Source organism: Penicillium solitum, assembly GCF_028829755.1.
Source record: "Penicillium solitum strain IBT 25940 chromosome Unknown utg000004l_segment0_segment0, whole genome shotgun sequence".
Taxonomy (NCBI): domain Eukaryota; kingdom Fungi; phylum Ascomycota; class Eurotiomycetes; order Eurotiales; family Aspergillaceae; genus Penicillium; species Penicillium solitum.
The window spans coordinates 1,580,942-1,601,728 of record NW_027072124.1 but is presented as its reverse complement, the minus strand read 5'-3'; the positions used below and the strand labels follow the sequence as shown (position 1 = coordinate 1,601,728).

Below are 20,787 nucleotides of genomic sequence, written 5' to 3'. Positions count from 1 at the left end.
CCAAGATTGCCTATCCCCCGATGCCGGTATATCAAAGCAAATCAGATCAGCGCCGAATGATTATGTTGTTCAAATCGCCGAACCACGCAACTATATGCGCCGAACGTTGGTGCAGGATGAGCCCGGCCGTGTGGACCGAACGCACGCACTTCGATCCCACGCGCATCCCAGGTGCATCCCAGGTGCATCCTTGAAGGCTGAGCCTCTGAAGGCTGATCTAATTTTGGCCCTGATCTAATTTTGGGGTCTCGTACGATACCCTCATGATTTCTCGAAAAATGAATTCCTAAGGGGGCCAAAAAAGGCGAGGCAGATCTGGTATCCCGAGCGGCGATGCCAAGTATAAGAGCCCACAGAAAGGCGCTGCTGTTAGACTGAACATTGACGCAGAGAAAATACCAAGATCTCAAATTATCCCAACATGGTCCGATCTTCGCTCCAAGTCATCGGGTGTCTTTTACCCCTGGCGATCGCCTTTCGATTTCCGTCCAACCAAAGCAGTCTATGCCATCAGGCCGACTCTCGTTTCCCTGGCCAAGTGTACTATGCAGGTAGTTCGGCTTACACCTCGTCGCAGTTGGACTACTATACTGGCGAAGAGCGTGAGCTCAACCCCGGCTGCATTTTCACTCCCACTAATACGGCGGACGTCTCTGCGTTCGTCAAATTGGCGGCCTCGGGGGACATTTCTACTCCCAAATTCGCCTTCAGATGTGGAGGACATAGTTTCTTCGCCGGTGCTGCCAATATCGACAAGGGTGTCACTGTCGACCTGCGCTCGTTGAACTCCTTCGAATTGAGCGCAGATCAGAAGACTGCTTCTGTTGGCGGTGGCTCCATCTGGAGTAATACCGTGTATACCAGCCTTGAGGAGCATAATCTTACGGTCGCCGGAGGCCGAATCCCTGGGGTAGGAGTGGGTGGGTTCGTCACGGGTGGTGAGTTTTATAGTCATCAATTTATGCGAGGTCTTGTACTAAACACTCTCTAGGTGGGCTCAACTACCTCGGAAGAAGGGATGGCTTTTCCTGTGATAATGTCTACGGTTATGAAGTTGTATTGGCCTCAGGGAAGGTTGTTTATGCCTCCGCGACCTCACACCGGGACCTTTGGCTTGCTCTCAAAGGTGGTTCGAACAATTTCGGCATTGTCACTCGTTTCGATCTTGCAACTCACCCTCAGGGCCTGCTGCTAGGCGGCGCTCTCGTCTTCAACGTCACCCAAAAAGTGTTAGAAGACCACGCCACAGCTTTTAGCAACTATATGGACCCTAAGAACTTCGACCCGATCGCGGAAATGGAGTTCAATCTGGTGTACCACGCTGGGAGCTGGGTTCTTTCCGATGCGCTCTACTACTTAAATCCGGAGCCCACGCCAGCAGTCTACAAGGAATTCCTTGACCTCCCCGGTCAAGTTGCGAATACCCTGATTGTGGCCAATATGACGACAGTCGTCACCAATTCCGGAGTCCTCGTCCCCTCTACTGTTTCTCGGTAAGTTCCTTTCTTCCAAATCATAGTGTCTCACTGCTGAATTCATGACTCCTGGTTTAGCGCAACGCAAATGAATTACTCCTTCAAGAACGCCAACCCAGCTGTGTATTCGCAATTGTTCACGACTTTCCAACGCGCCGCCGACGACCTTTCCAAAGTAGAAGGCCTGGTGTTTGACTTCCTTATGCAACCGATTCCGGTCACAAATGGTACAAACTCTTTGGGTCTCGAACCCAACGTCAAGGACCTGGTCCTCGTTGACATTGGTGCGGCATACAACAACGCGGCCGACGACGCCTTTGTTCAGGCCGCTGTGCAGAAGATATTTGACCAGCACGTGGACATCTTGAAGAAAGCGGGTATTTTCCTTGATTGGACATACCTGAACTACGCTGGCTCAAACCAAGACCCGATCGGCACCTACGGCGACTTGGCAACGCTTAGGAGGGTCAGCAAGAAATACGACCCCAAGGGCCTTTTCCAGACCGCCATTCCTGGGGCTTTCAAGGTGTTCAAGTAGTCTGTGGAACATGGGGGTAGAATGGGTAACAGTTCCACCATGATATTTGTCTTTTGATGTTCATATACAGTGGGTTATATATTTGGTACGACCATGTATAGATCGATAAAGCTTTCTAGAAAGTCAAGCTCATTTCCCATGTCAGAAATATATCTAGTTTTAGACTGAAACCTACTGTAGAAGCTAGAGTAATTTTAATAACCCAAGGGCATTATAGAGTAATTGTAGAAAACTAGGAAATTATCAAAAAGTGCGAAAGTACTCCGTAGGGTGGGCGTGAACGGACAACAAGCGGCCGAGCCCGGAGCGTACGAAAATCAGAGGGCGGACAAATATCGGTCTTGATCAGCTAAGAGGGCAGAGGGCACAGAGGGGCCAGACTAATCGATCGAAATATACTCCGTAGGTGGCGTAGAAGTGAGAAAGTGACGGGAGTACTCCCGGAGTACTCCGCATAACCCATTTTGGGTCGAAATCATAACCCAGAGTGATTGGGGCCCCAGACTATTATTACTGGGTCTAAGGGTTCAACCCAAAACCCAACCCAGACTACAGCCCAACCCAGTCTGGGTTTTACTGGGTCGTGCGGAAGACTAGACGGGAGTGCAGTTGATTTCCCGGTTGAATATGGTGATGTTTACGACAGCTTATAGAAGAGCGTCAATCTCCATTTAATAATAAGGAACTTGTCTACTAGAATATATCGTTAGACACGGCATAACTACATATTAAGTCCTTTGAAGCCACCCAAATAGAACGATCGCTCAGGTCCACGAAATAAATTTGAAGCCCAAGTGGAAAGGGCGTAGAGTCTATTAACTGACAAGTAGAAATAGATACATATTATTACCCTGAGTGCAGAACCAACAAGAACAAGACAGCACAAATACGAAAATTAGACCTTCTCTCCACATTTGAAAACACCTCATTCACCGGAACTCGCTTGTTGGTCGCAATCCCAACCCGCTCTTCTCATACGCCATGTCAATCATTTTCGTCTGATCCCATGAATCCTGACCCTCAACCCAATAGTGCGTAGGGCGTCCCTTAACACGGTTGACAAACTCCTCAAGCTGGTACCGATATGACATCCACCAGTCCTCACCGGGGAGGTTCGCAAACTCACCCCCAGCCTCCTTGTAACTGTAAGCCTTATGCGACTTGGACTCGGTCCAAGTCTTGATTGGCCTGCTATCAGCCTTGTTACGAATAACGAAGGTATCCTTAACATCGATGCGGTGCCAGATAAAAGCGTGGATAAACCCGTGCAGCGTCACGATCCGGGTGCGTAGCTTTTCCTGTGTCTCTGGGAGGGTCTTGTCATCGACGACGACATCCTTATGCGTGACGCGGGCTTCGGACGGTTTCCACCAGATAGGCCCGCGCATAGTTGTACCAGCTTCGGCAATACCGCCGTTCGGGAACCGGAATTTAGCTTTGAAGTCGGTGTCGCACTGGTCGTGGATGCCGTCGCCGAAGATGCCAGGTTCGCAGGTTAAACACTCCACGGGGTTGTCGTCGAAGACCATACGGATAACGCCGAAATTATATGTACCTAGCATCATCATACTACCGCCGGCGAGTTTATAGTTAAACCCGATGTTATCCTTATCCAGTAATATACCTGGAATCATGGAATCGGTGTAGACGTGGACGACATCGGCGGGGGTGATGAAGGAGCGGAACTTGTGCACTGCGGGATGGAACCGGTTGTGGAAGGCCTCAAGTAGTACGGGGGCATTTGGCTGTGACAGTTCAGGTAAGGTGAAGAGAATCTCGGCCTCGATGGCGTTAGAGGTCGAAGGCTTCTCTAGAAGGACGTGCTTGCCGGCGCGAATAGCGCGTACTGCCCACTCAAAATGCAAACTGTTGGGCAAAGGGATCAAAACTGCATCGATCTTAGGGTCGTCGAGGATTTCTATTCACAGTGAGTCGGGGTTCTCTAGTTAGCGAGTCTTAACGCACCTTCATAGGATGTGCGAACATCGGGGATGTTGTGCTTTTTGGCGAATGCTGTGGCACGAGCATGGTCTCTAGCGGCGATCGCTTGCACAATAACCTCGGGATGTGAGAGGGCGGGTGTGATCAAGGCGAGAGGTCTGAAAATGTTAGCTAAGCGCGATTAAGCATTCCAAGAATGCGGCTCACGCAATCTGAGCGGCCCCCAGGATTCCAAAACGGATAGCATCGTTCTTCTTTTCGACCTTCGGAGGACCGAATGCCGTGAATACTCGCATAACCATTGCTGCCATTTTATCTTTTTTTGAAATCTCAGAGATCAAAGAGGCAAACAATACATTAATTTAATACGAAGGTGGGGAGGGAAGTTGCGCCGTCGGGGAAAAGATTGGACCGACTGACAGGGTATAGAAAGGGGAACGACCGAGTTTTGGCTAATATCTTTCATTGTCTTTCATTGTTTGGCGTTCTTGGCTTTCTCACCACCTCACTCGGTCGAAACATTCGGACCATTACATTTGTCATCCTCGGCGCTATTCTAAGATTGACAGACCGGTGCGCCGATGCCGAATGTTCAATACGAAAAAGAAAATGGATATTCTATATTCCTACAGCGCCGAGATCATGTGGTGGTTGGTATTGGATAAAGCACAACGAACACGACAGACGATGAACCAGATCCCCTCACACTTTTTTTTTATTCCAGCATGACTTTTGTGGAATCCCCTCAATTACCTCAATTCCAAACAGCTGTCGTGGCTCAAGGCCCCGGCAAGCTCGGTATTCAACACAATGTGCCTATTCCCACTCTAACCTCCGACATGGCACTGGTGAAGACAGCCGCCGTGGCCATCAATCCAGCCGACGCAAAGATGTTGGACTACTCTGCTGCCCCGGGGGCCATTCATGGCTACGATTTTGCCGGAACTGTCGTTGCGTTGGGGGAAAACGTCCGGGCTGGACTAGCGGTGGGGGACCGTGTGGCGGGCTTCGTGCATGGGATGAATTGCTTACAGCCTGAAATCGGGGCCTTCGCCGAATACGTTGGTGCTACTGCTGATCTCCTGTTGAAAATTCCTGATTCGCTGAGCTTCGAGGAAGCGGCGACTTTGGGCGTTGGGATGGGAACAGCCGCCTTTGGGCTGTTCCATGAACTGCGCATCCCTGCATCTCTGGAACAGCTGACTAAAGCCAATGGGGATGCTTCGAAGGGCGAGTTTGTCTTGGTTGCTGGTGGCAGTACTGCCACAGGAACGCGTGCGATCCAGTTGTTAAAACTGTGAGCATTTCTAGTGAATCATTTACGTGGCATAACGGGGGTGGCTAAATATTTGTCCTTTTTCCAGTGCTGGGTTACGACCGATCGCGACTTGTTCACCCGCCCATTTCGATCTCGCGCTCAAATTCGGCGCAGATAAAGTCTTTGACTATCATTCTGCTGATTGCGCCTCGGACATTCGCGCCTATACGAAAGGTCAGTTAGCCTACGCACTTGACTGTGTCAGCTTGGCAGACACAACAGAACTATGCTACAAAGCCATCGGACGGGCGGGCGGTCGCTATGTCTCACTCGAGCCGTTCCGTGCGGCAGTCACCCAGACCCGACCCACAGTGGAACCGTCTTGGCTGATGGTTTTGTCCCTATTCGGCCACGAAGTGGCTCTTGATGGGGATTATGGACGCCCGGCCCGGCCCGAATATCGTCAATTTGGGGCGGAGGCCTTTGCGGCGGTTCAGGCATTGGTTGATCGCGGTTTGATCGACACGCATCCAACGAAGATCATGGCCGGTGGGTGGGGTGGTGTAATCGAAGGAGTTGCTCTTATTCGCAGCCAGGCTCCTTCAGGATCAAAATTAGTCTATTCAGTCTAGTATGCTTGGTGCTCGGGGAATTAAACTCTGGCTAAACCTCAAATAAAAAATCGATCGATGATCCCATCGGCCAAGCATCTGTCTCGTATTCGTCACGTACTCCTCTTGTAGGCCCCCACCCAACCAAAATACCCCAGAACAAGCCCACTAGATTCCAGGTTGGCTAAAGACCATTGGAACTGCAATCCTACGGCCGGTAAAAACCCGAACGTAACCAATTACCCGACATGGTACTACAAGGTGACAACCAACCAGACTCTAGATGGCTTCGGGGCTGAGACTAATATAGGAGCTATGAATACGACAGCTGCATATCCGGGCCGCTCAGTAGTGGATTACGCTACTGGTTGTCATTATGTACTCCGTACCCGATGCGCTACATATTGCGTGCTCAAATAAAAGAGGGTCAGACTGTGCAGAACGACTGGCCTTCACACTACTCCAGTGTCTTATGTGCATACGGTGGAAGCAAGTAAGCATGGACCCCCGAAAGCCTCTCGCCTCACCAACCAGGGCGCCCTTTAATACGCGAGGGGCGGATGTAAAGGATTCGAATCCTAGATTATATCCGAGTATCTGACCGAGACGGGAGGCTTAATATCCCTTGATTAGTGCCCTCGGGTGGCCCTCCGTGCCAATTTGGCTGACGTGTCTCCATTCAGTGGCCTGATACGCCCATTCATTTGGGGACCTGATACTCCTATGTCAACCTTAAGAACTATCGAAGCCCACGCGTCCCCCTTGATAGGATTGGAAGCATGAATAACAAAATAGATAGAAGCACGCTTCCCCGGCGCCAATCATGCGATCGGTGTCACAGACAGAAACTACGATGCGTGCGACAGGGTAGCAGCAGTACGACCGGTGTGTGCGACCGATGTCTTCGTCAGGGAGCCCCTTGCGTGTATAGCTTCAGTCTACCCAAAGGACGCCGCAGCACGTATGCGGGGAATGCAGCGCCCTCTGATTCTGCTACATCGCGATCTGCAATAGCAAACCCCAGATGCACACCTACCTACTCACCTATCCCGGCACCAGAGCTACCAGCAGAAACATCATCGGAGCCAGTATCTGCCGCAAGGACACCTCTCTTGCCGATCCCTGAGCATTTGAACATCAATGCCTGTCCTTCTTTTCTACAACTGGAGGAGCCCGGTCACGAAGCGCTCCGTAGCATGGCCTGGCTGGAAAACGTGGAATTTGGCTTGGGTGCCATGGGAACATCAACAGCACATGGAACGGGTGCCAGCGAAACACAAGACCACACTGGCTTTGACGCATTCCTCAACGGCACCGACTTCGAAGATGTACATATGTCCGACATCGAGAACATGAGCGCCTGGTCAGAACAGGAATCACTGAAAGAAGTTTATCTCAGACATGGAATGCCAACAGACCAGAAACCTGTCTCTCCTCCTCCCAGCCAGGATCATGGGCACCCTCTCCGTCAAGCTCTGGAAAATCCTACACCTCCAGAGGATACGCGGTATAATATTGATCTCGTATGTATTGACGACGGCATTGCTCAGCTGTCCCAACTGAGCTCTCATCTTTATACCCTATGTCGTGCTAGCCATGACCTAACAGCAAATATCGGCCCTTACGGACCAGAATCACGACGGCTCCCTTTGTTTGATGATAAAGCCCTGAATTCCGCAACTACCTGGCTAGCTGCTCCTAATATGAATATCAATACCTATCCGCCAAGACCACCCTCTTTCGCCCTGACAGGATCGGCATCCGGACCGCTAGCCACGTCTACAACGCCGGAAAACACCCTCATCAACACATTTTCAGCCTCCCATTACCTTCTGCAGGTCCTACATCAACTACAAACGCTTCCAATTCCCACCACCCGAGCACCACCATATCCCGACCTCGACGAGGATGTGGGCTCCCAAACGACTTCACGGCTGAGATCACCATCCCTCTCATCTACGACTACCAACTCTTCCAGCGGTATGCGAGACTCGGCCGGAAGCCAGCATTCCAGCACAGTCATTCGCCATTTGATAATCGCTTGCTACACCCTGGTGCTCAAAATGTGGAGTGCACTGTTGGTCGCCTTACAGCATGATGCAGAACTATCCACCGGATCAACATCGTTCCTAAATTCCGACAAGCTGGACAAAGAAGGCGACGAAGACACACCCCGGCCCCCACTACTCGCCAACATGCGCCTAGTCCTGGTCGTTAATCTGAGTTCGTATCTTGTGGACCGTTTACGAAATGCCATGCATACGTATCTTTCATCGAAAATCACGGGTTCGGCCGATCATGGGTTGAGCGAATTGGAATCGGAGTTCCGGCAACCCCTGAGGCGATTGAGGCGTACTCTGAATAGTTGATTACGGTATTATACAGGGTGGAGAGGTGTTTCATTACAAGGATTTAAACTCCCTATGATTATTCAGACGAAAAGAAATTACAATTCTTCACTTTTGTTTGTATTTTGCAATAGATGTATAGGGAAAATATCCACTTTGGTGCATAAAACCTTAGAAGCTCCCGAGCCAAGTTGGGTATTTTTAGCCTGATGATGTTGAAATTTTACTTACCATTATTTATAGGTTCCATCATTTTGTAATGCAGATACACAAAGTGAGTTCAAAACTATTTAGAATGGGTCTGCAGAACCAAGTGAGGCTTATACCAGCTGAAAAGAAGTTTGCATCTTACTCATCCCAACTCCGAGGCGACATTCATACCTAATCTAAAAGAATGCCTTTGCTGACACCAAGTCTTTGAAATTTTTCAGCTCTCATGTAGACGCAGGTCTACGCGGTGTAGCCCGGGAGCCAGCCCGTTTTGTGAATTGTCAACCTTGCATAAATTTTTCCAATTGGCTCAATGCAGACCCGCGGAGATGCATGTACTTCTAGTCCCGAGCTACTGCCTGACCTTTGCCTTGCTCTTACATACAGTACGGAGTACCTTGGCGAGAAAGCCGAACAAAGACATAATGGGGCTGTTGGGAACCTATCGGTACAATAAGCCTTTGTTTAGGAATATTCAGGTTAATATATCTCAATGAGGCTCTACTCTTCCTAACAGCTCAGGTACGCTTTCTTCTCCCCGTCCTACAAAAACCCGATCCCTTAGATACTCTCCAACACATCTCGTCTAGTCAACTGCAACGAAGCATCTGCTTTAGGGGTCCAGCTCGACTTATCAGTATCGTAGTTGGCTCCGTCACCACCATCGGACACCAAGACTTCATACTGGTGGAAGAGATGGACTACCAGCGCTTTAGCGATATGACCAGCCAGGTACTGGCCCATACACTTGCGGCTGCCGAATCCGAACACGTGGAGATTGTATCGAAGCTGTAGACTAAATGTTAGCCTCTTGGCAATGAAATTCTCAAATTACCAGTTTCCTGACGGAGTCATACTTACATCAGACTGCTTAATGGTCTTGAACCGAGATGGGTTGAACACCTCACTGTTGGCACCCCAGAAGGGGTTGCGAATGTTGATACCCAATACATCTACAAGGACTTGAGTCTGGATTATTTATTAGCACGCCATATTAGTAATGAAAGGGTCTTCCACTCACATTAGGGTTGATCAAGATACCGTTGAAGTTTTTAACGGTAGATGCACATTCTCCAATAGTGAAGACTGCGGATAATTAGCACTCGGGATGGGCATTCAGGCTTCACTGTTCAACGACTCACTCGTAAATGGTCGTATCCGCATCGATTCATAGAAGCATCGGTGTAGATGTGTGTTCGTCTCTGCCAGATATCCAAGAATGTTATCCTTATTTGCCATCACTTCATCACGCAACTCTTGCTTAATCTCCTCGTGGTCGGCGACAAGGGTGATAAACCAGGTGATTACATGCGTGAAAACATCAAGATTAACCATCAGCAGCTCGTCCAATGTATGCAACAGCTAGTAAGAAGTCACCCATATTAGCATCACCACTCTCCCCATGATCGAATAGGAAACTCACCTCTTCCAGTGTCAGGTTCCCCTTTTCATATTCCTCCCAGTACGAGACAATCGCCGTTCTTTCTCCGCGCGCACGCCGCGCCTTCATCATGCCAGCATTGAAGTCATGCCACTCCCGATTATACTCTCGGAGCTTTTGGACAGCCGCACTATCAAATCCCTTGGCGCCTCTTTCGAAGCGATACGGACCTCCGCCGAACATGTATGGATTCAACGAAAGGCGGGTCTCGGTTACCGTCCACAACATTTGCTCTTCTTTCTCTGTCATGGGACCATATATCGATTGGGCCGTGAGGAAGTAAGGGAATTTAGTAAACGTCTTTACGACTGGTACGGTGAAAGAGCGGCCAGTTTTCTCAGTTGAGGTCATTTGAGAGTTACCGGTGGTGAGCGGTAGTTCCTCCACATATTTCCTGGCGGCATTTTCAATGACCTCGATCTGGTTAACCGCTGCTGTGTGCGTAAATGGTGGGTTGAAGATTCGTCGGACACGCTTCCAGTCTTGACCACCTAGGAGACCCATGCATTGTCCCAGGAGTTCTCCGAGGAACCATCCCATATTGGAGTTTGATGGCTTGCCATGGTCATTGGAGTCTGATGTGAAGTATTTGAGATCTTCTGGTGTAGTGATGACACTAAAGGAAGGTGTATCAGAAATGGCTGGGATTTTGAGCGGGAGGAGACTTACATTTCGGGATGCGGACCGGACCAGATACGATACACGGGGCCATATTGTCGCCATTTTTCGGAATTGACTCGACCGTTAAGAAATCGTTCGATTACGGTACCGTTGGGGAACTCCCATTTAGGGCCCGAGATGGGCTTTCCCTGGCTTGAAACGCCGGAATTGAATGTTTCCAGGTACAACGACACCGTAGTCTATTGTGTTAGTCAAGGAGACTAAGAGCGGTGGTGTTTCCATGGATAGTGTACATACCTCTAGAATCCATAGGCCGTATATCCGAATGCCATAATATAGGCCACCAAGGACCAGTGCAAGTGATACCCAGCTGACTATAGACATCTTTCTTCCTCTTTCTGAATAGTTGCAGGAGAAATTTCAAAATGGAAGCATTATATTCTTCGTATCTTCTAAAGGACCATCGGGCAACTCGTATCAAGTCGGTGATTTGAAATCCACCGAACGAGCTAAAGGGGTCAAAGCTGTCTTGTTTACATCTAGATTGGATGTGACATGCGCTAAGGAATACCAAGTTATTGTTGGTTTATTATAAATCCAAAATACGATGTGGAAACTCGTTATATAGAACTTGAATTTGGGGAAAGTTGAGTCGGCGAATTCTTGATTGGCGCTTTTCGATAACCTAAAATGGGCCTGGGCCAATTTTATTTCCGATGGTAAGTCGTGAAATTGACAGAATTGGAAGATATTTTCTAGTAGATAGCTAGTGAGGATATACCGAGAGGGAGCACAGAAAGTAAAAGGATATCACAGCATGACTACGGAGTATCCATCTCAATATATGTTGAAGGATAGTGTCTATTCCACTATGGCAAGAGTGAAATTTTCTACGCAATGGAAAAGGTCGTCGAGTTCAAGGTAATAAATTGAGCAGGAGGCACAAGGAAGTAACCCGGTCCGTCGTCCTTCAATTGAGATGTAATATTTAGAGAAACTATCCCAATAACACACCATCAGGCCGCACCAACTTGGGCAATCGACTCTTTAGTCATGGAGTATTGGTTGCGGAAACGTTTGACCAGTAGCTGACCAACCGTCTCACTGTTGAGATCATCTGGGTTAAGCGGGTTGGTGGCGTTAATATCGCCATGCCAAAATGTGGCACACGACAACCGCTCACCTTGGGATTTGTTGATGACACGGTGCCTGGCGCTTTTATATCTACCACCAGACCATCTCTGTATCATATCACCGCAATTGATAACATACACATCTTCCAACGCGGGGACTTCAATCCACGTCTCCTTTCCCTCATGCCAGACCTCAAGTCCATCCTTGCCAGGCTGCTGGAACAAGATAGTTACGCCACCAAAGTCGGTATGGGCGCCGATGCCGAACTGTCCGGGGAGTGTGATGCTTTGTGGCGGGTAGCGAATCATCTTCATCGGGACGATGGCCCTGCGGGCGAACTTTTCTACCAGGGAGGGAGGTTGGCCTAGTCCCTCGAGCAGGATCGACCAGATCTTCTTTCCAAGCTCGCTGGTCTGTTCGTAATACTTCCAAACTGGATCCCGGAAGTCTTCTGTGGGGAGGTTGGGCCACAAGTTCGGGCCGTAGAAGCCGGAGAGCTCGATGATAGGATCATCCCGGGCTATATAGAAGCACTGTTACTCTGTTAGAGGTTTTATATAGCGACAGCCTAAGCTGAACTGAAAATGACAAAGTCATCTTACCTCCTTTGCGTCCGGTAGAGGATCTCCCTCCCGAAGAGACATCCCCGCGGCTTCGTATCCTCGACGGCATGGATTCTTAAGGAAAGACATCTCAAGCTTCTCCTCCTTGGGTAGGCTAAACAAATTGCCCATGCTTCGAATAAGGTCGTTTTGGAGAATTGGAGGCACGCCGTGTCCTCGGACTTGGAAAAATCCATACTGCCGACTAGCATCGCGGACCTGGGCAATAACGCGCTCCCGGTCCTCTGGGGATTCGGGGTTGAGGTATCCAGACAAATCAATAATGGGTAGATTCATCTCGTCGGACATGTTGACGTTTTGGTATGTTGGTTACTTCGGATGGCGGTTCAAATGAAGAAAGTAGGCTGAGATCAGTACACTTTCGCGCACTGTTTTCTGCGGGGATATCGATAATCTTTTCTTCTGGACACAGTCACGCTAATATTGTAATACTTGGCAGAGTTTCCGTGGTGGGTACAGTCAGAGATCATGTCACGCCGAAAAGAAATGGATGATATGACTTCGGCGACGTTCGTTCGGCGCTTTTGACGCAGTCAGCCCCGGCGTTCAGTTAAATGAATAGAGAAGGGCCGAACGTGCCGAATGGCTTTGTTTTGTTCGGCATTCATTGTCATAGGGTCATATGTGATTAATTCGCATCAATAGGCCGTCATTGAAACTACCCGACTCATCAACGTTGGTTGATCCTTCTAGCTCATCAGCATCAATACTTCTTCCAAGCCTCGAGTTCTGTACTTGATCCCATTCCCAATGCACGTCTTGATTGTTGGAGGAGGTCTAGGTGGACTGAGTCTCGCACAGAGCCTGCGCAAACAAGGTATCTCCTTTGAGATATTCGAGCGCGATGCCGATGAGAACGCCCGTTTCCAAGGATGGGCGATTGCCCTACACTCGTACCAGCCCGGCACCTAACACGAAAAAGAACTATCCTAACATATAACAGCATTATCGATCGTTTGTCGTCTTCTGTTCCATCAGATCTACCGGATCTCAGGGAATCGACCAACCACCTATCGCCTTTGAAGCTTCCCCCTCAGATAGCGATGTATCTACCAGGTCGGACGGATCGCGTCGGTTTCGAGGTATAGCTGTATTAGCAACCGTTGGTCTGGCTATTGTTGACTCAATCTTTCCCTCAGGATTCTCCTCAGTTTCCCATCATCCGTGCTGAACGTGGTCGTCTTCGCAAGTGGCTGGCGACCAATATTCCAGTCCGATGGGGCTGCCAAGTCACGCGCATCGAGCACGACGAGCATGGAGTTTCGGTACATTTGGCAGATGGATCGATTGTGAAAGGGGACTTTCTGGTCGGCGCAGACGGAATAAATAGTGTGGGTATGTCAACCCTTTCCCTATTCTCCATTCCCCTTAGCATGTATTGGGAGATCTGATTGAATACAGTCCGAGAGCATCTTCTCCAACAACCTAGCAAAGACCTCCTGCGGGTTGTGCCTCTTGCTACAGTTGTGGGTGAGCTGACTCTGTCGGGAGAGGCATTTAAACGCCAATTATCCCTTGGTCACAGCGGGTACATGTGCATCCGCCCAGACCTTGGGTTCATCGCCTTTGTCGGACTGCACTACACACTCCCAGACGGAATTTCCGGTCGCTATTACTGGAATTTCATGCAAACCAGTGACGTTTCAGATCCCAACCACTGGCTCCAGACGGCCAGTCCGCAGGAGAAACGGGATCGTGTACTGAATGCGATTGGTGGCATGCCGGCTGAGCTACGCGAGATCTTCGAGCAGACCCCGGTTGAGGGAATCCGGCCCGAGTCGCATGTCTGGCGGGATATCGAGTTGGATAGCTTGCCAGCTGGTCGAATCATCCTGGTAGGAGATGCGGCGCATGCCATGACCCCATTCCGCGGTGAAGGTGGGTATCATACGTTGATTGATACACTTCTCTTGGGTAATATCTTCAGAGATATGAATACCGGTGCCAAGTTCGAAGATCCTGCGGCTGTCGGGGAGATAATTGCTTCTTATAATAAGGAGATGCTCCAGAGAGGCAGAAAGGCCGTGCAGGATTCTAGAAATGTGCATGGAAATGCAGGGCGAGTTGGGCCTGATGGGAAACCCTTGGTTGTGGAGATGGTGCCATTGTCAGATTTGGAAATCAAGTTGGGAATTGATGGTTGATGTGTATCAGTTTAGATTTTTCGCAGTACGTTGGGAAATTAGAAGGCCTACTCGTGGGATAGTTCCACCCCCGTTGAAACATATAGTATAGAGTACATGCCCTATATTACCAAACAGCTACCGTGAGCCTACCCTAGGCCTACCTTAAGTATATCTAGGCCTTGACAAGTCCTGTAGTACCTGGGCAATTCCGGTGCTGCGATATAGTGCTGCGAGGTACTATGGGACTAGACCTCCGCAGAGCCCATAAAGCCCAAAGCCCAACCCGGGCCCAACCCGCACCGCAAATGGGTTGGGTTTTAGGCCCGGCCTCGGGCCTACCGATGGGCTATGGGCCTAAGGTAGAAGCCTACTGCGGGTTAATAGGGCCCTAAATAGGCCCGAATTTAGATGCCAAGTAAAGTTGAACCCCCTTTCAGGATTTTTAAAATTACCCTTCGTTTTACCCCCGTTTCTAGGCCTTATCCTAAAGGTATTATTTTATTATTTTAAATGATTTTGAATCAATTACTAGTTATCTCTCTATATCACGCCTAAATATATAAAAAAACGTGTTAATCAAACAATTTGTAAATTATAGAGGTTTACTTAGAAAGTAGTACTCCCGTATATATCCTAAATATATATATCTATTATTAAAATATTGATATTAACGTTTTTAATAATATCTCCACCTCTATTGATCGGATTTTATTTAAAATCAAAATTCGCATTACTCCCAAATGCACTAGGTATATATCTGTTTAGTGTATCTGATGACAGCTCTAACATTGGTCCCGTAGTCATGATCCTTGTTGGATTATCGATAAATATAGACATGTTAATATGCAACAAAACTGGAGGTAATGAGTACGGTAGATTTTATAAACAATCCCCAGCTTTTCCCCAGCTTCGCATGGCGCTACAGGTGTTCTGGCAACGGGATAATTGATAGCGAACCACACAATTCGCTCCAGACCAGCTGTCATTTGACCCTAGCTCACTAGCAATTATCCTGTATTGCATACCAAAGCAGATAGGCCAATCAGAGCTTTTGGTGGACGAGTAGCTTCCCCGAAAACCAATTAGCGCGTGCAGGGTATTTCATCTTGGTTAGTGGACCGAATACGAAGCTTTTTAGGTGGTAGAGAAGTCGGGGAAAGTTTGGGGCCGAAACACTTGCACGTGTTTGAAACTCGCTGTATTTTGATGGAGTCGGATGATATTAATTCATTGATGTTGGATATAGTCTTACCGCTAGGTCTATGCCCACCTACATGTTATGCCTTTTCTGGTCAATCTCGCTAGAAGGGCGTTGGGATAATCTGGGGTTCCAAAAGGCCATGTTGCACACTGTACGGCTCATGATTCAGCTCTTCTGGAGGTGCATATCCTGCTCAAGAAAAAAATATGGCGGTCTCTGAATCGCTTGTTAAGGCCTCACTGGTCGTAGCGCTCTCAGACCTCGCATGGTCATCGTTAGACCGATGAGCGGAGCAGAGTATAGGGGTATAGCCGAGCAATTTAGTATATTTCTCTTAAGCTGTGTCAAACTTGCTTTCAATTGCCGTCTAAAATATGTATGGGCCATGCACTGGAAGATCACCCGAGGATGGATGGCCCTGAAAACTCCAGGCGCGGTATTTCAGGAGGAGCGGGGGGAATCAAGCAAGCGAGGTTTCTTTTGCATACTGAGATTCCAGTGTGAAGTTGAAGGCCTTTTATATATCTAATAGCTATGTGCTACGCGATAGAGTTGGATCTACATCGGATCATCGCCCCTACTCCACAAACTGGGGCCCTTGGTGGACCACCTTGAATGTCTCAGATGACGCAGCAATGGGCTCCGCGATGCGCTGTATCAAGTTGATGAACCGGGTTGGATGTCAACAAGAGCGTATAAGATGCGTTTGGTATTAGACAAACGGTAGGCTGAAAACTTTGGTAGATATATCAACCATCTATTGCATATTCCTATATTCTATTGGAGCATTTGAATGAGATTTATTTTCTTTGAGGAATAACTGATTTGCACTTCGCATTTTCGCTGTACAACATATGTTATGCAATTATTGATAGAGAAACGTGGTTGATCTAGTCGTGATCATGGCTTGTACAGTATTTACAAGGTAGCCCACCAATAATGGCCAGGATATTGAGTAGTTGGTACACAGTATCGAATTTACATTTACAAAGTTTTATGGTATTTGCTAATAACACAGAAGGGGAATATAGAGAGCTTTTATAGCAATTGAGAATTTCCCAGTCACATGTGACCTACAATAACTAACTTGTTAGTTATTGTAGACCTAGATCCAAGTCATCGATGAACCAGGTCTAGAATTAGACCAAGGAGCTCTCTCAGGTTCTCCTAAAATGCTAGTACAATGCTAGTACATAGATACCAGGTGGAAATCAAAACCGATCTATCCAATATCAGATGGAGTCAGATGGAGTCAGACGGGGTTGGCCCTGGATGGATCCCGTTACGCACGCAACCCCGTACTAGAGGGGCTGGACCGAAGAAGCCCTGGACGGCTGAAACTGTTGATCCATACCGCCGTTCCTCGGATATCTGTGTCGGGACCGAATATCGTAACCCTTCTGGGTCAGAGTAGAGAGACCTCCCATGGATACGATGCCTGATAATCTCCAAGCCCTATAGGCAACCTTGGAAGACAATCGATTTTATGAGATCGATTAATCAGGTACGTACCCTACTCTGACTTCGTATATTCGAATAGACTTTTGGTTCAGCTGCAACATCTGTGAGTAGGGGATGTCCTAGGGGATCATCAGGTCACCTTTCATGATCATGATCATGATAGGTGAACAATTCCGCAACTCTCGGATTACGATTAATCCACAAGACATTCCGAGATAATCCGTTCCTAATGTCTGAACATTTTGGATTTCAAGTTGAATTTTTTTTTCTTTTCGCGAATCCAGACTCGAGGCCCTGAATATTTGGTTCGGCAGGGTCCAATTCTCTCCAGTTCGTGGATTCCAGACCCAAACACACAAAGGGGGATTTGGTATTCTCACGTGAGAAAATGGTTCAAATTCGATACTCCGTACTCCGTACAAAGCAAAAAAATATTGGAAACTTCGAATTTCTAGAACTAGGATCTAGAACCTGTATTATTTCTGTTTATGGAGATAGCAGAAAAGATCAAAATAGCACAAGATACAGGCATGCAGAGTGGCGAAGTCGATTTAGGCCCACCACAGACGGGATGGGCTCGCTAGTTGGTCGCCCTAGTCGCAGTAGCGTAGTAGCGCAGTCAGAGGATTCCCAGACACGGAGTAGATCATAGTACTCCATAGGGAGTACATTATTATATACCAGAATATATCAAAAAAAGAGAACATTTTAAAGAAAGAAGGGAAAAAATAAAAAATAAAACACTAATAGAAAAAAAAGAAAGCAAATAGTCCAAAAACAAAAAAAAAGTCCCAATCCAAAAGCCAAGAATTTCAGTTGGTCCGAGTGGTTGACTTCTCTCTCTCTCCCCCGGCTCCCCTCAGTAAACTCGTCACACCAAAGTCTCAAACTCCTCCCTTCCCTCAACTTGACTTTCTCATCCTACAAACATCTTCTTTCATCTATAATACAAACCTCTCGTGACTTTCTATCATCTTCGCGTTGAAGAGTCTGCTGTATCCGCTCCCCATTCCTTGCCCATCCTCGCCGGGTAGCGAAACGGATTGATCAAACAACGAGGTGGCCCGACAGGGCTGCCAGACCGATAGGGAAATGTCTGGTCATATTTCATCAGAGCATTCTCGCTCTGATTCACGATCCTCTTACACACCACGATCCCCCAGGGATTCGACACCTCGCCACTCCTTCGGTCGCACCGACACCTCCAATCCAAATGTCTTCGCCGACGAATACTCATTAGAAACCATTGACTCCGATCGCATCGAACGACCCCACAGTCCCTCTTCCATTGCATCCTCCTCTACTCTTCGTGAAAACACCCAGTCAAGGACCACTAGCACAGCCCCGACCGAGAACGAGAACCCTTTTGGTGATGACGCTCGGGTGTCTTTCGATGAACCTCATCGGTCAAGTCTGCCCCAAAAGGGGTACGCTTTCGCCAATAACCGCAACTCAACCTCATCTCTCAACTCGACGCCTTCTATGATCCAACGAAATCAAAGCGTTTCTTCCCGTTTCTCCATTCCCCGCGCTCTCAGCCCCTACACCGGAGCCACCGGACCCAGCCATCCATATGGTATGTATCCACAAGTTGGGGTCAGCCGGTCGCCCAGTGTCGGTAGTACTTCGACGATACGCCCAATCGAACGTCCACTTGAAGAATCAACTGGTCCCCAGCACCCCTACGCGATGTACTCGCAGAATGTGGTTGAGGAAGGAATAGATGACGATATCATCCCAGTTGGATTTCCAGGCCATAACCCACCATATCAACCGCCCGCTGGTCGTCAGGCTGATGATGTGGGTGATATCATTGGACCAGATGGTCACGCAGAGCCGCTACCACCCTATTCCCGCTATCCAACTGGTGCTGTGCCCAAGCCTCCAGGGGCTGAGACGACGGCCGATCTCAACCCCCCACCAGACGAATACCGTCTCAACAATGAAAGTCCAAGAGCACCACCGATTTCAGAAACCTCATCAAGGCCTTTGGTGCCTGAACATTCTGGTGATGATAACAATGGTGGGAATGGGCATGGGCAAGAAAGAGTCGCTGCGACTACAGGCATCATGGCCTTCGAAGAAAAACTCAAACGCAAGGGGAAGCAGACCGCATGCTGTGGCCTGCCGGTGTGGACGTTTGTACTCATTGCGACTGTTATGCTCATTGGAGGTTGTATTGGAGGTGTCATTGGTGGTGTTCTTGGAACTAAGAAAGCTGCAGAAGCTGACAAGCAAGAAAACCAAGAAGCTCAAAAGTCCAGCGCCTTACCAATTATAACCGTCACTGCAACCCCTCAGATGGATGCATCCTTGATATCCACTCCCACTTATCTCAAACAAGTACCTACCGGCAACTATATGGTTCCTTCCGGTTATCAGAATGGATCAGGCCTTTGCGTGGACGAGACGAATTTCGGGAAAGCCTGGAAATGCTTGCAAGCGCCGAGCAAATTCAAGATTTCAGTCGGCGAATACAAAGGTCACCATTCTATCAGTTTCGACGACGTTGCTCCAACCCCGACCTTTACATATGGTCCCCAGCCACCGTATTGGTCTTCGTCGCCTACACAAGCATTGAGTATGGCAATTGATACCACAGATATTGGCATGGGCCCTGCTCTGTTCTTCATTTCTCCGTTCGACAAGTTGGTCATTGTCCCAGACGATACATTCTCTAACTCTCTTTCCAAGCGCACGTGGGTGGACGACGGATGGACAGCTGCAAACGCCTACAAGAACCTGAAGCAGACTGCAGAAGTCGGCGACAAGCCGTGGTTCTGTTGGTGGAATAACACGATGATGGAGTTCTTCTTGTACGTCAACCAGTCGACGTCGCATTCCTTGAGCACCACCGCTTCCACCAACAGCGACATGGCAGCAAGCACAGCTGGCATAACTGCTGATTCCAAACGCGACGAATCTACTTCCGATTACCCACGGAGGATCAAGATGGAGGAGCGTCGAGACGACCCATCACGGGAAGCTCCTTACTGTCAGCAAATGCAAATTCGCAATGACGGGGGGTTAGCGCTTCTCTCGGGCAACATCATCAACATCAAAGAGAATGAGCCCACGCCGACTACTACCTACACCAATTATAAAGGTGGCACTGCCCAGACGTACACTGCCCAGGCATCTTACGCCAGCCCGTGCTACTGTGTGTCTCTGACTGACTAGTTGGACTCAACCTGAAACAATATCATTTATTCATTGTGGTCCCTCCTGCTGCGGACATAGGCGTTGGCGTTGGATTGGCCAGCGAACTGGTCTCAAACTCATGTGCACATGACCGTCTTCCTTCTTGACTGTGTGATTTTATCTTCCTCTTGTCCCCGCAAGCTACTGGCCTTGCGGGGTGTTTCGTTTCTTGCATTATCCGTGACTATGCCTCCCCCTCTTTTTTTTTTTTGCCGACTGTCATTGCGGTATGACATGATTCTCATTACTTTGCGAGTTACTCTTTCCTTTTTTTTTTCTGGGCTATATTTACTCTATCTTTTGATCGGCTCTTCTTACTGGTTTCGACTCTGGCGTTCATTGGATTGGTATGGTTCAGGTACTGCGATATGCTTGATCATATATCGTTCTCATCTACTATGTTTTTAGGATCCTAGGTTAAAATTTATCCTATCCCAACATTTGATGGAGAAGTAGTTCTATCATCATCTCTCTCAATAATATTGAAAGATGGACAATATATCTTAACCCTGTTTAGATAACATAACATATTGGCTATCAGGAATTTCTGCCCCATGAATCTCTGAGTAAGAGCATATATATAGGAGAGTGGAAGCCG

The 20,787-nt window shown here is 48.4% G+C and overlaps 8 protein-coding genes across 8 annotated transcripts; 5 read left to right on the top strand and 3 right to left on the bottom strand.

The window, feature by feature from the left end:
- Positions 1–421: 421 nt before the first annotated feature.
- Positions 422–2,013, top strand: N7455_006623 (FAD-binding oxidoreductase; the record flags this gene model as incomplete). The annotated part of the gene is made up of 3 exons (XM_040958301.2): positions 422–938; positions 992–1,493; positions 1,554–2,013. 3 exons carry the CDS (start codon positions 422–424, stop codon positions 2,011–2,013), a joined length of 1,479 nt encoding a protein of 492 aa, XP_040811264.2.
- A 929-nt stretch (positions 2,014–2,942) lies between these two features.
- On the bottom strand, positions 2,943–4,265 carry N7455_006622 (Gfo/Idh/MocA family protein; the record flags this gene model as incomplete). The annotated part of the gene is made up of 3 exons (XM_040958393.2): positions 2,943–3,931; positions 3,979–4,112; positions 4,162–4,265. The coding sequence occupies 3 exons, from the start codon at positions 4,263–4,265 to the stop codon at positions 2,943–2,945; spliced, it is 1,227 nt and encodes a 408-aa protein (XP_040811273.2).
- Positions 4,266–4,679: 414 nt separating this feature from the next.
- N7455_006621 (zinc-binding alcohol dehydrogenase family protein) lies at positions 4,680–5,844 on the top strand (the record flags this gene model as incomplete). The annotated part of the gene is made up of 2 exons (XM_040958357.2): positions 4,680–5,251; positions 5,319–5,844. The coding sequence occupies 2 exons, from the start codon at positions 4,680–4,682 to the stop codon at positions 5,842–5,844; spliced, it is 1,098 nt and encodes a 365-aa protein (XP_040811269.2).
- Positions 5,845–7,019: 1,175 nt separating this feature from the next.
- Positions 7,020–8,192, top strand: N7455_006620 (uncharacterized protein; the record flags this gene model as incomplete). The annotated part of the gene is made up of 1 exon (XM_065605395.1): positions 7,020–8,192. One exon carries the CDS (start codon positions 7,020–7,022, stop codon positions 8,190–8,192), a length of 1,173 nt encoding a protein of 390 aa, XP_065461249.1.
- A 750-nt stretch (positions 8,193–8,942) lies between these two features.
- Positions 8,943–10,827, bottom strand: N7455_006619 (cytochrome P450; the record flags this gene model as incomplete). Its single annotated transcript, XM_040958323.2, has 7 exons — positions 8,943–9,170; positions 9,243–9,350; positions 9,403–9,467; positions 9,524–9,743; positions 9,805–10,438; positions 10,492–10,682; positions 10,741–10,827. The coding sequence occupies 7 exons, from the start codon at positions 10,825–10,827 to the stop codon at positions 8,943–8,945; spliced, it is 1,533 nt and encodes a 510-aa protein (XP_040811205.2).
- A 632-nt stretch (positions 10,828–11,459) lies between these two features.
- Positions 11,460–12,488, bottom strand: N7455_006618 (isopenicillin N synthase family dioxygenase; the record flags this gene model as incomplete). Its single annotated transcript, XM_040958377.2, has 2 exons — positions 11,460–12,110; positions 12,180–12,488. The coding sequence occupies 2 exons, from the start codon at positions 12,486–12,488 to the stop codon at positions 11,460–11,462; spliced, it is 960 nt and encodes a 319-aa protein (XP_040811254.2).
- A 462-nt stretch (positions 12,489–12,950) lies between these two features.
- N7455_006617 (FAD-dependent oxidoreductase) lies at positions 12,951–14,344 on the top strand (the record flags this gene model as incomplete). The annotated part of the gene is made up of 4 exons (XM_040958322.2): positions 12,951–13,093; positions 13,144–13,282; positions 13,340–13,535; positions 13,602–14,344. 4 exons carry the CDS (start codon positions 12,951–12,953, stop codon positions 14,342–14,344), a joined length of 1,221 nt encoding a protein of 406 aa, XP_040811199.2.
- Positions 14,345–18,080: 3,736 nt separating this feature from the next.
- N7455_006616 (uncharacterized protein) lies at positions 18,081–20,168 on the top strand (the record flags this gene model as incomplete). Its single annotated transcript, XM_040958398.2, has 1 exon — positions 18,081–20,168. One exon carries the CDS (start codon positions 18,081–18,083, stop codon positions 20,166–20,168), a length of 2,088 nt encoding a protein of 695 aa, XP_040811235.1.
- Positions 20,169–20,787: the final 619 nt, after the last annotated feature.